Source organism: Erithacus rubecula, assembly GCF_903797595.1.
Source record: "Erithacus rubecula genome assembly, chromosome: 17".
Classification (NCBI taxonomy): Eukaryota; Metazoa; Chordata; class Aves; order Passeriformes; family Muscicapidae; genus Erithacus; species Erithacus rubecula.
The window spans coordinates 6,450,344-6,461,349 of NC_136669.1; the positions used below are offsets into that span (position 1 = coordinate 6,450,344).

The following is an 11,006-nucleotide window of genomic DNA, read 5'->3' on the forward strand; positions in this document are numbered from 1 at the left end:
AAGGGGAGAATTCCTGGGGAATGCAGGGGGATCACTGAGGGGTACAGGGGGGATCACTGGGGGGTGTTGGGGGGAAGTAATAGGGGGGTCACTGGGATCAATGGGGGGTGTCGGGGGATCACTGGGGGTTTCAGGAGGGATCACTGGGGGTTTCAGGGGGATCACTGGGGAGGGTCTCAGGGAGGATCACTGGCAGAGTGCAGCGCATCACTGAGGCACAGGCGGGATCACCGTGGAGGCATCTGGGGGGTCACTGGAGGTTTCAGGAGGGATCGCTGGAGGTTTCAGGGGGATCACTGGGAGTTTAGGATGGATCACCGTGGAGGCACTTGAGGGGATCACTGCAAGTTTCGGGAGGGATCACTGGAGCTTTCAACAGGGATCACTGCGAATTCAGCAGCATCACAGCACGGCTGCACTGCCCTGCCCCACTCCCCCGCCCTGCCCACGACCCGGCCCGGCCACAGCAGCGCTGAGGGCCGTGAGGCGGAGCCATGGCGGGCGCGGACCCACTGAGCGCCGTGAGGCGGAGCCATGGCGGGCCCGGTGCTGCCCCAGCCCTGCTGAGGGCCGTGAGGCGGAGCCATGGCGGGTCCGGTGCTGCCCCAGCCCTGCTGAGGGCCGTGAGGCGGAGCCATGGCGGGCGCGGACCCACTGAGCGCCGTGAGGCGGAGCCATGGAGGGCCCGGTGCTGCCCCAGCCCTGCTGAGGGCCGTGAGGCGGAGCCATGGCGCCCCGCCCCGCCCCGCCCCGCCCGCTCCGTCACTGCCGGCCCGCCATGGCGTCCGGGCCCGCGGGCCGCGCCTCTGAGGAGCCGCCGCCGCCGGAGCCGCCCGCCGAGCAGAAGCCGCCGCCGCTGCCGCCCGCGCAGGAGGAATTCTCCTTCCTGCCGCTCGTCCACGACATCATCAAATGGTAACGGCGGGCACGGGCACCGCCACCCCCCGCCCCGCCGGGCAGCGCGGCCCTGCCCCGCTCGGACCGTGCTGCCTCACACCGGAGCCGTCGGCGGCCTGCGTGAGGAGCAGGGCTGAGGGATGCCTTCGGCAGTGATGTTCTCCCAGTCACAGCATCCTCGGGAATACCCTGGATAGGGAGTGAGGCAATGGGATGTCCCCCCTAGTGATGCTCGCCCGGTTCTCGGCATCCCCAGGATGCTCTGGATGGGGAGCAGGGCAATGGGACTCCCCCTCGAGTGATGTTCTGCCAACCACAGCATCTGTGGGACGTCCTGGACAGGGAGGAGAGTTGTGGGGTTCCTCTAAGTTGTTTTCTCATCCTTAGCATCCTCATAATGCCTTGAACAGGGAGCTGGGCAATTGGATCCTCCCTCAAGTGATGCTCTCCCAGCCTCCGCTTCCCCAGGATGCCGTGGAGAGGTAGCAGGGCAGTGGGGTCACCCCTCTAGTGATGCTCTCCGTCCTCCCAGCATCTCCTTTGCCTTTTTTCTCCCAGCTGGAGTTCCTAGGAAGGGTGTTGGAGGGAGCTGGCACAGTCCCAAGTGCATCTCCACTCTGAGTCGGTGGCTGGGTGGTGTTGGGGTCACCTGAGCAGTGCAGGTGTTCCCATGGCTCAGGTACACTGCCCCACCACTAACCCCAGAGCAGGAGCACTGTGTGTCCGCTGGGTTATTGCTCCAAAGAACTGTAGAGAGCTGATAACAGCCTCAGAAAGTACAGGCAGTGCGTCAGGAAAGCAGCCCATTTCCGAGCAGTTGTTCAAAGCAGGATGGCTTCTTCCTCAGTAGGACATACACTGTTCTCTTCCCAGCTCCAGATAAACACTGTACAGGTGAAAGGTGCTGGTACAAGGCTCCTGAGAACTGACGTGTGTCTGGCACAGGAATGCCTCTAGAGATGCTCATCTGAATTCCCAGAAAGGGCATGTCTCTGCCATGAAAATCCATCCAGGCAGGCTCTGTGCTCTCACCTGGGCAGGCTGCAGGGTGAGGCCATGGGAAGCATGAATTGGTTTCTTCCTGCCCTCTCCTTGTGCACTCATTGGAGAGCTGATTTGTGTCCTGCTGATGTTTCACTTGGAGCAAGCTTGTCTGAAAGGTGAGGGAGGTTCACCCTTAATGGCTCTGCAGCCCAAGCAGCCCAGTCCATGGGAATGAATACCTTTGACAGACCAGTCCAGAATGGGCATGAGAACACAAACACTGTAATTTCTCTCAGTTTCCCCATAGTGCTGAGTGTAGGCCATCAGTTTGCCCTCTGGCCTTGATTCTCTCTGATCTGTGCAGACCACAGAGTGAGGCTAAATCCCCTGCCAGGCCTGTGCGTGTCCATCACCAAAGTGGGCAGTAGCCACGGGCTGAGACCTCCCAGGTTGTGATGTGTCACTGATCAGGTTGTTGTGACTCACAGATGAGTCCCAGGGATATCTTGTGCCCTGGCCCACCGAGCCACCCACTCCTGCTGCCCAGCTTCCTCCCTTGGCTTCGTGTGTGGTGTTTCCTGGGCGGCTCGAGCCAGCGTGGATGCTGAGCAGTGTGGCAGAAGGGTGGCACCACAGCAGCCAGCAGTGGGATGTTGTTCCTCCTGTCCCTGACAGATGGCAAACGGGCTGTCCTCTAACACTGCCTCGAGTGGCAGAGCCCAGCCCTGCTGCTCTGACACTGACTCAGCTGTGAAGACGCATCTCCAAGGTGACTCTGTGTATCATGTAAATTTGTTGACATTCAAGGACAGGTGCTGTTTCCTGTTGTTTGGGTCTGGAGAAAGTTTTCCTAAGTCGGGTCTGCTGATATTTTCAGCCTTGTACAGTCAATGGCATCACTGCTGAGGTCCCACTGTGTGGCTCCAGTGATGGTGGGTTGTGCTAGTGTGGTGAAGAGCACTGTGCCTTAAGGCAGACTTTGTGCCCAGTCCATCAGCACAGGCTGTGGTTGGATGCTGTGTTGAATCCTGTGTTAGTGCAGGCAGCTGCAGACTTTTCCCACACCTTCTCACTCCCACCTCTCTATGCCCCCAAAGAGGAAATCACTTCAATTGCTTGTTCCAGCAGGAAAACAGCCCATCAGGAAAAAAAACCCCACCAACCCTGAAATATTTATCCCTTTGGACCAACCAGGCAACAGGCAGGTGTCAATTCTCTTTGAGGGGAAAGGGGATGAGATGTGAGGAGGACTCCCCTGTCAAAGCCAGCCTCCAGCTGTGGTGATTTAAAGGCAGTGTCAGCCCATGCTTCCCCAGATGTGCCATGGGGTTGGCTGTCTGTGTTCCTGTATTTTTCCACTGCCAACCTGGCCCTGAGTGCCTGCATAATGGGGAGACATCATAGTACCAGCTGCAGTTTTATTTAGAAGGGAATAATGAATATTTTGTTCCAACAGGCTTTTGAAACAAGCGGCGGCCATCTGCTTAAAAGTTTTGCTCCCAGCCATGTCACGATTCCCTAAAGTTATAATCGAGCACCTCTCTGCCCTGGTCATGCCAAGCAGATTTATTTTTAGGTCTGGCTATTGAACAGGCTCCCAGTTTTTCAAAGACCATTAGAATCCTGCTCTCCCTATTAACAGGCAGCCTGGAAGCAGGGACTTGCTTTTGCCTGGAATCAGTGAAACTTCTTGCTGGTGCTAACAAAGCTGAGTCAGATACTAATGAGGGTTCAAGGGCAGACGCTGCCTCAGACAACACTGAGCCTTGAAAAGCACAGAGTTGGCTGCAGAGCCAATTCTGCTGCTCTTAAAAAAAACACCCCAAACCAACCCGAAAAAAACCCCAGCGCTTCTCTTTTATTAAGTATAAATCCCCAGCGACTCCTTTTAAAGCTCCCAAGTACCATTTTCTCTGCCTTTGGACACTGGCACTTTGGGGAACAGTTTCTGTTTTCTGCTGTCAAGCTGTTTGACTGCATTGATTTTTTTGTATTACAGCAGCAACAGGTCATGGGTGAGACTGAGATCTTTTTTTCCAGGTGACTACACACAACACATATGCAATCTTATCTTCCCCAAAGAGAGGTACAGGAATTCAGAGGGAGAATTTAGCCTGCTCCAGGGTGATGTTTGAAAGCTGCAGTGCAGTTCCTAACCTGATTAATACATCCTGAGGTGACTGGATTGTGTCCTGGAAATTTGCAGTTTGTCTGTAAGCTACCCAATCTATATCCATCTGTGTCATTTTATTGGGATAGGTGAATCAGATGTATGTAGCTAGATACCAAGAGCAATTTTCCCAGTTTAAACCCTGCTTGTATTGGAAAATAGCATTTTCAACAGGAGAATTCACAGTGTCTCGATTCTCTCTCTGCAGCATGGACAAGGACAGCCAGGATGTTCACCAGGTACTGAATGAGCTCAAGAACAAGTTCCAGGAGATGAGGAAGCTGATCAGCTCCATGCCTGGCATCGGGGTGAGCCCAGAGCAGCAGCAGCAGCAGCTGCAGAACCTGCGGGAGCAGGTCCGGACCAAAAACGAGCTGCTGCAGAAGTACAAGAGCCTTTGCATGTTTGAAATCCCCAAGGAGTAGGAAAGGCACAGCTCCACTCTCCAGGTCTGAGATGCCTCCTGTTCAGGCTGAACAGGGTGGCAGAAGTGGCCATTTCTTTTGTCAGGTTTTGTGGCTGCAGAGCTGTGGTGTTGTGCCTGTGTGGACCATGGGTGTGTGACACTGAGCCAGCACACCGTGTGCTCTCCTGAGACAATGGCAGTGGCACATTCCCTTGATCAGCTGCAGGACTGTGCACTTACATATCCCATCTCCTGTTTTCTCTCGGGGTGGGGTTCTTCTTTTTTATGTTCAGACAAGCAAGAGACATTTTGTTTTCTCTTCACTAAGGGTCAAAGTACCTGCTGGTGAAAAGAGGGTATTTCTGCTTTTTTTTTTTTTTTTTTTTTTTTTTTAACTTAAAAATGGCCAAACATCAAAAGGGAGCATAAGAGGAAAGCATGTACTGTTTGGCCCTGCTCCTGGAAAAGAGTCTCTGGTACACTTTCCATTCCCTGTGTGTTGGAAGAGGAATGATTGCTTTCAATTACTTCTGCATTTCTCTTTTTAAACAATTGGTGGTTGAGTCTGAAGTGAGTCAAATAAAGATTTACAGATTCCAAACTGCCCCTCTTGTGTGTTCACTGAGTGGATGTGGCCAGAGCAGGGGCAGGATGTTGGCAGCACATGGGATCCTGGGCCCAGCTCCAATGTCTTTCCCTCTTAAAACAGAGGAACAGCAAGAATCAAAACAAAGGGCATAAATGATAGAAGCTTTTAGTTATTCCATTTTAAAGTCAGGCTCAATGGTACAGGTAAATTCCACATCCAGGGGCTTCCCACAACCACAAACATTTGAGCAGCTGGAACAGGTAATTCTGCTCAGTGAAAATGGTTGCAACTCACCTGTAAGTCAGAGATTTACTCTGTCCCCACTGAGATACTGTACTAGTACTTTCTTTGGGAAGGTGCCAGTGTGTAAACTCTGAGTAAAGCAGAAGACTGAGATAAACAAAGCACAATGTACACATTTTTTATTACTGAAATTGCCTTTCCACCAGCCATTGCCTGTCCCAGCTCAATAAATTCCTGTGTCTCATGCCTGGACGATGTTTTCCATTCTTTTGCCAGTTGCTGTTCCTGTGAAATCAGGCATAGGCAGAGCTGGAAGAAACAACTTGTTGCCAAAGAAATGTCTGGCACTTGGTTAAGGAACAAGTTAACTCTGTCAACTTGAATCCAAGTTTCAAGCGAAACTGGGATGGTTTGCTTTGCAGTCTCGCTCTCCCACTGTTGTTTTGTGGTTTCAATATGATTTTTTTTTGCCATTAATATGTACTAAACACAGATTTGTGCTGCTGCATGAGGGGGAAACGGAGGTTGAAAATGAGCTGGAAAAAGATTTCTTTGAAGAGCAGTCCTGTTTCCCTTTCACTTCTAGCAATGATTACTGCAACTTATTGCAGTAATCATTTTATTGGGAAGAGATTAAAAACCATCAGATGTAAAGGTGACCTTTCGAGCAAAGTACTTCCTTTACTCATATTGCAGAGTAAAAACAATATCCCAGCTGGGGTGCCAATGAATCAGTGTGTATTGACATCATTAAAGTGTGGTTAGTTAATCGGCAGAGAGCATGAAACACAATCAGCCCTTTCTAACGAGGTGATGTCAGTGTGCAGGGTGACTGCAGGCTGTGACATGCCACTGCCGCGTGTGGTGGGGCTGGCAGCACCGTCACTCGGGCACAGGAGTGAGGAAAGAGAGCTGGCTCAGTGACCCGTTGGAGTGAGTAACTCCCTGCCTGGCCCCTCGTTACCCTGTGTGGCAAAACCCCTGCGGCTTGCAGAGGCGGGAACCTTTGCACTGGGAGTCGGAGAAAATGGGGCAATACAGGGCTGGAGTGAGAGGCTGCTTTTGCCACCTCAGGCCTTTTGTTTAGCAGGTTTTGCTATGGGATAGGGCAAGGAAGCAAAGGCAAACACACAGGTGTGATTTTTTAAAAGATTTTATTAATTTGTAGAAAAAATAAAACATCAAGTTTCACCCACGGTAGAAACACTTGAAGATTTTTTTTTTTGTTCATGTCAATGACAAACAATACCTACATAAAGTGCCTATTATTTTATTTTGTAAAACCCTTCCCACTCCCCCCACCCTCCCCAAATCTTGCAAATCAAACAAGACAAATGTAAACAAGAGTCAGTTTTTTGGTCCATCGGGGCTGTAACTCTGTAATGTCTTTGCAACATCTTAGGAGTGTCTTCTGCATGTTTTGCAGACATACACGAACACACAACACAGAGTCAGAGTCCGTGCACAGCTTCTCAAGTTGGAAAAAAAAAAAACAACAAAACCAAGAACCGACCCCAAAGCCCCAGGCAGGTGCTGGCAGGCCCCTGCCCCCCTCCTGAGGGCAGTGCCTGAGGCTGGGTGGTTTGGGAGGGAAAGAAACACCAAGGTCTGTGCCCTCCACACTCATCCTCCCACCTGGCTGCCCAGCAGCTCACCCTTTCCCTGTGTCTTTGCCCAGAGGAGGAGGCTGTTCCCACTGCCATTCCCTCCTGCCCTCCAAAGCCTCCCCCTTCGCATCCCTCGCTCCCAAATGCACCCCCAGGGAGGGAGATTGAGAGCGGGAGGAGAGATGCTGGGGGAGAGGCGACTCCCTCTCTGCCCGGCTGGGCACCTGCCCAAAGTCAGTTCGGGAACGAGCATCTCTCTCCCCTCCTTTCCTTCCTTCCTTCCCGCGGTGAGCGGGGGCTCCTAGCTGATCACGCAGCGATCCTTCTCCTTGCCGTGCCCGCCGCCGATGGCTTTCTCGCGGATGTACATGAGGTCGCTGTGCACGCTGGGCCGCCGGGCGAAGGGGGCCACGATGCCGTACGCCTCCTCCGTGCCGCCCCGGCCCCCCTCCTTCAGCAGCTTTTTGCCTTTCAGCGCTTTCTTGTGCAGGATGTCGCAGTACTGGACCGAGACCTTGCGGTGCAGGTCGGGGCTCATCTCGCTGGGGAGCTTGGCCATGGCGAAGAGCGCCTGGAACATCTGGTCCAGGCTGCTGTTCCTCTTGGCTGAGATCTCGAAGTAAGCACATTTTTTGGGGTCCCCTCCCACCAGCTGCTCGATCTCCCGGGGCTGCACCTCCCGGTAAAAGTCCCGGTCGCCCTTGTTGCCGCAGATGACCAGGGGCACCTCAATGTTCTCCTTGGTTTTGTTCTTCAGGCACGACTTGGTCTCCAGGATTTGCTGCTTCAGGCGCTGCACCTCCTCAAAGGAGTCTCGGTTGTCCAGGCTGAAGACGAGGATGAACACATCTCCTGGGGACAAAGAGGGAACGTGAGGTGGTTGCAGGGATGGGGACACAGAGAGACCCACTCCTAAGCCAAGAGAGGCTTGGAGAAGGAAGGACCAGGCAGCCCCTGGGTCCTGCATCCTCCAGTCCACCAAGAAGAGCTGCCCAGCCACTTGAACGCACAAAATCGTACCTCCCTCCTCCCAGGACTGCAAAAACACCCCCAAACTTAGCAGGAATCTATCAGAGGGACCTTCTGCCAAGTACCTGTGAGGATGGAGAGGCGGCGCATGGCTGGGAACGGGTGGTTGCCCGAAGTGTCCAGGATGTCGAGTTGGTACACCTCGCCACGGATGCTGTAGAACTTGCGGTGGAAGTCCTCGATGGTGGGTGTGTATTGCTCCTCGAAGCGGCCGGTGAGGAAGCGTGAGACGATGGCCGTCTTGCCCACCTTGGAGGAGCCCAGGATGACCATGCGGTAGCAGTTCTTGGCGGGGATGCTCAGCTCGGCCTCGCTGGGACACATCTTCTTGATCATCGCTGCCAGTTTCATTGACGCCGGCAAAAGTGTAGCTTGCGCCGAGAAGGAGAGGAGGAGGAGGAGGAAGGGCGCCTGCCTTGCCCGGCTGCTCAGCCCCTCTCCCCTCTCAGAAGGGTCGGTGTGAGCTGTGCACGGCGGCCGCCGCGTTATATGGAGCCGGCAGCGACCGCCCCTCGGCGCGTCACGGCCCGGGGCGGCGGCGGCTGAGTCAGCGCCCGGCACCGAGCCCGGCCCGGCCCGCGCCCCCCGCGGGCTCCGGGCTGCGCGCAGCGCTCCCGCCGCTCCCCGGCCGCTCTCCTGCCGCTCGCCTGCCGGTCCCGTTCACAGCCCGCTTGGCGCTCCGGGTGCTTGGCAGCCCGGTCCCGTCCCCAGACCGGTACCGTCCCCAGACCGGCACCATTCCCAGTCCGTCCTGTTCTCAGCCCGGTCCCGTTCCCCGCCCGGTTCGCACTCCCGGGGGCACACACAGATCCCGTCCCCAGCCCGGTCCCGTTCTCAGCCCAGTTCGCACTCCCGGGGGGCACACACAGATCCCGTCCCCAGCCCGGTCCCGTTCCCATCGCCGTTCGCGCTCCCGGTTTGCGCAGCCCGGTTGGAACTCCGGTGCTTGGAACTCCCGCTCGCAGACCCGCTCGCACTCCCGGTCCCTCTCACAGTCCCGTTTGCGTGCAGATCTTTGCCTCTCAGCGCGGGCTCCCTGTGTTCTGTACCCGTCCCGTTCTCAGCCCGGTGCAGCTCCCGGCGCCCCGCAGCCGGCTCGGGGCTCCCGGGGCTCGGGGTGTGAGGAGACCCCGAGCTTCAGAAACCGGGGCTGGGGGGTGCAGAGGTCCAATCCCACTCCCTGCCGTGGTTTTGCTCAGGTTTACATTTGCCCGGTGCAAATGCCCGAAAGACCGAAGAAAAAAACCCGTTGGGTGCGAGCTCCGGTGCGTGGGGCCGGGAGCAGAGAGAAGACTTGGTCCCACCGTGGGTTGCAGCGCGGGCTGGGGGCTGCGCGGGGACACTTTGACGGAGGCTCTTAGGACGGTGGCTTTCCTTGACCGCGACCTCGACCCTGATTCCGGTCCCGGTCCCGGTCCCGGTCCCGGTCCCGGACCCGGTGCCGGAGCCGGAGCGGTGCCGCTGCAGTGCCGGTTCTGCCCGCTAGGGGACAGGCAAGAGTCCGGCCTGAGGCAGTGCGTGCAGGGCCAGGAATGGGAATGGGAATGGGAATGGGAATGGGAATGGGAATGGGAATGGGAATGGGAATGGGAACGGGAATGGGAATGGGAATGGCAGCGATGCCATACTGGGAGAACTAGGAATGGACAGCCTGAGGAACAGAAGGCTCTGGGGAGATCTTAGAGCCCCTTCTGGTGAAGAAAGAGGCTGCAAGAGAGATGGAGAGGGACTTTGGACAAGAGCTGGAGTGATAGGAGAAGGGGGAATGGCTTCCCACTGCCAGAGGGCGGGGATAGATGGGATATTGGGAAAGAGTTCCTCCCTCTGAGGGTGGTGAGACACTGGAATAGGTTGCCCAGAGTGGCTGCACCCATTGCTGGAAGTGTCCAAGTCCAGGTAGGATGGGACTTAGAGCAGTCTTGTTTAGCAGAAGGTGTCCCTGCCCATGGCAGGGGGTGGTAAAAGATGAGCTATAAGGTCCCTTCCAACCCAGCCTGTTGAATGATAAAAAAAATTACAAAAAAAATACCCAACTAAAAAAAATCTTAGCAAAAGGTGATGCTTTAATAAAGTTCAGGGCAGCAGAAGCCTCACCAGAGAGGGACCTCAGGGACAGCCAGAACACAGACTGGGGCAGAGCAGTGCCTTTCATCAGCACCACTTGGGAAATGGATGATGCTGAGCTCCTCATCTCCCCTGAGTGTGGTGCCACCCTTGGATATTAATTTAAACACTCTCAGAAGTTTTACGTAGGGACTGTGGCAGTCTGTGGCTGTCTGAAAGGGAACAGCAACTTAAACAGTCCCGCCCCTGCCTGCAGGGAAACATCCTGCCTGGAGGCACAAGGACACTTGGAGGAGAGAAAGTGGGACAGTTTCCTGTGTTTATTCATCTGTGTTCGAGACAGCAAAGAAGTTTAATAGACGAATGAAAAGCCCAAATGTATCAACCCAAACAACAAAAAGATCATTTAATTGAAGCGGTTGATGGAAAACAACAGGGGGAATAGGAAGTGGCAACCTCTGGAGGACAGACAAATCAAATATCTCGATCAGCATTTATTGTTGGCCGTACAACTATTAATAGAGTCAGGAACAGGTAAAAATAGCCTGCTTTAAACCTGCTCCTGGCTGACAGGAAAAAAAATCCATTTGCTCCTTCTGAACAGTTCTTCGGGGAGAACATGCCAGGAGACAGATGTGCACTGTGATCCTGTGGGCTTGGTGGAGTAGGACCAGAGCCAGGGACACTCCTGACAGCAGGGACAGAGTGTCAGGGACCTGGGAGAGGAGTGGAGGAGAGCTGGTGGTGGTGGGAGCTGCCAGAGAAGAGGACATGGGCACTGCCTGTACCATAGCAGAGCCCAGCTCCTCATGGAGTCACGCAGAGCCCGAGCAGGGAGCATTACACAGCATTAGCTGAGTCCTCCCAGGCTCATCTAGAAACTCATCTCCTCTAAGAGCAAAGCACATTTGCTGGGAGCTGCTGCCAGTGATTGATGATAAAGGATCCACCTCGCTGCAAGGCACAGCCTTCCCACGGTTATGACTCTTTTACAAATCACCACCTATTTCTGACCTG

At 54.8% G+C, this 11,006-nt stretch overlaps 2 protein-coding genes across 2 annotated transcripts; one reads left to right on the forward strand and one right to left on the reverse strand.

The window, feature by feature from the left end:
• The first annotated feature begins 745 nt into the window (after positions 1-745).
• Positions 746-5,058, forward strand: MED9 (mediator complex subunit 9). The gene is made up of 2 exons (XM_079321211.1): positions 746-915; positions 4,260-5,058. The coding sequence occupies exons 1-2, from the start codon at positions 779-781 to the stop codon at positions 4,474-4,476; spliced, it is 354 nt and encodes a 117-aa protein (XP_079177337.1). The 5' UTR covers positions 746-778; the 3' UTR covers positions 4,477-5,058.
• Positions 5,059-6,426: 1,368 nt separating this feature from the next.
• Positions 6,427-8,403, reverse strand: RASD1 (ras related dexamethasone induced 1). The gene is made up of 2 exons (XM_079320252.1): positions 7,991-8,403; positions 6,427-7,748 (listed from the first exon to the last, which is right to left on the reverse strand). The coding sequence occupies exons 1-2, from the start codon at positions 8,274-8,276 to the stop codon at positions 7,198-7,200; spliced, it is 837 nt and encodes a 278-aa protein (XP_079176378.1). The 5' UTR covers positions 8,277-8,403; the 3' UTR covers positions 6,427-7,197.
• Positions 8,404-11,006: the final 2,603 nt, after the last annotated feature.

What these genes read in the sequence shown, in the direction of transcription:
- RASD1 (XM_079320252.1), bottom strand. Translation starts at nt 8,276, where the DNA reads ATGAAACTGGCAGCGATGATCAAGAAGATGTGTCCCAGCGAGGCCGAG. An exon ending in CCGCCTCTCCATCCTCACAG is followed by an intron (nt 7,749 to 7,990) that starts GTACTTGGCAGA and finishes CTTTGTCCCCAG; the next exon opens with GAGATGTGTTCATCCTCGTC.
- MED9 (XM_079321211.1), top strand. Translation starts at nt 779, where the DNA reads ATGGCGTCCGGGCCCGCGGGCCGCGCCTCTGAGGAGCCGCCGCCGCCG. An exon ending in GTCCACGACATCATCAAATG is followed by an intron (nt 916 to 4,259) that starts GTAACGGCGGGC and finishes CTCTCTCTGCAG; the next exon opens with CATGGACAAGGACAGCCAGG.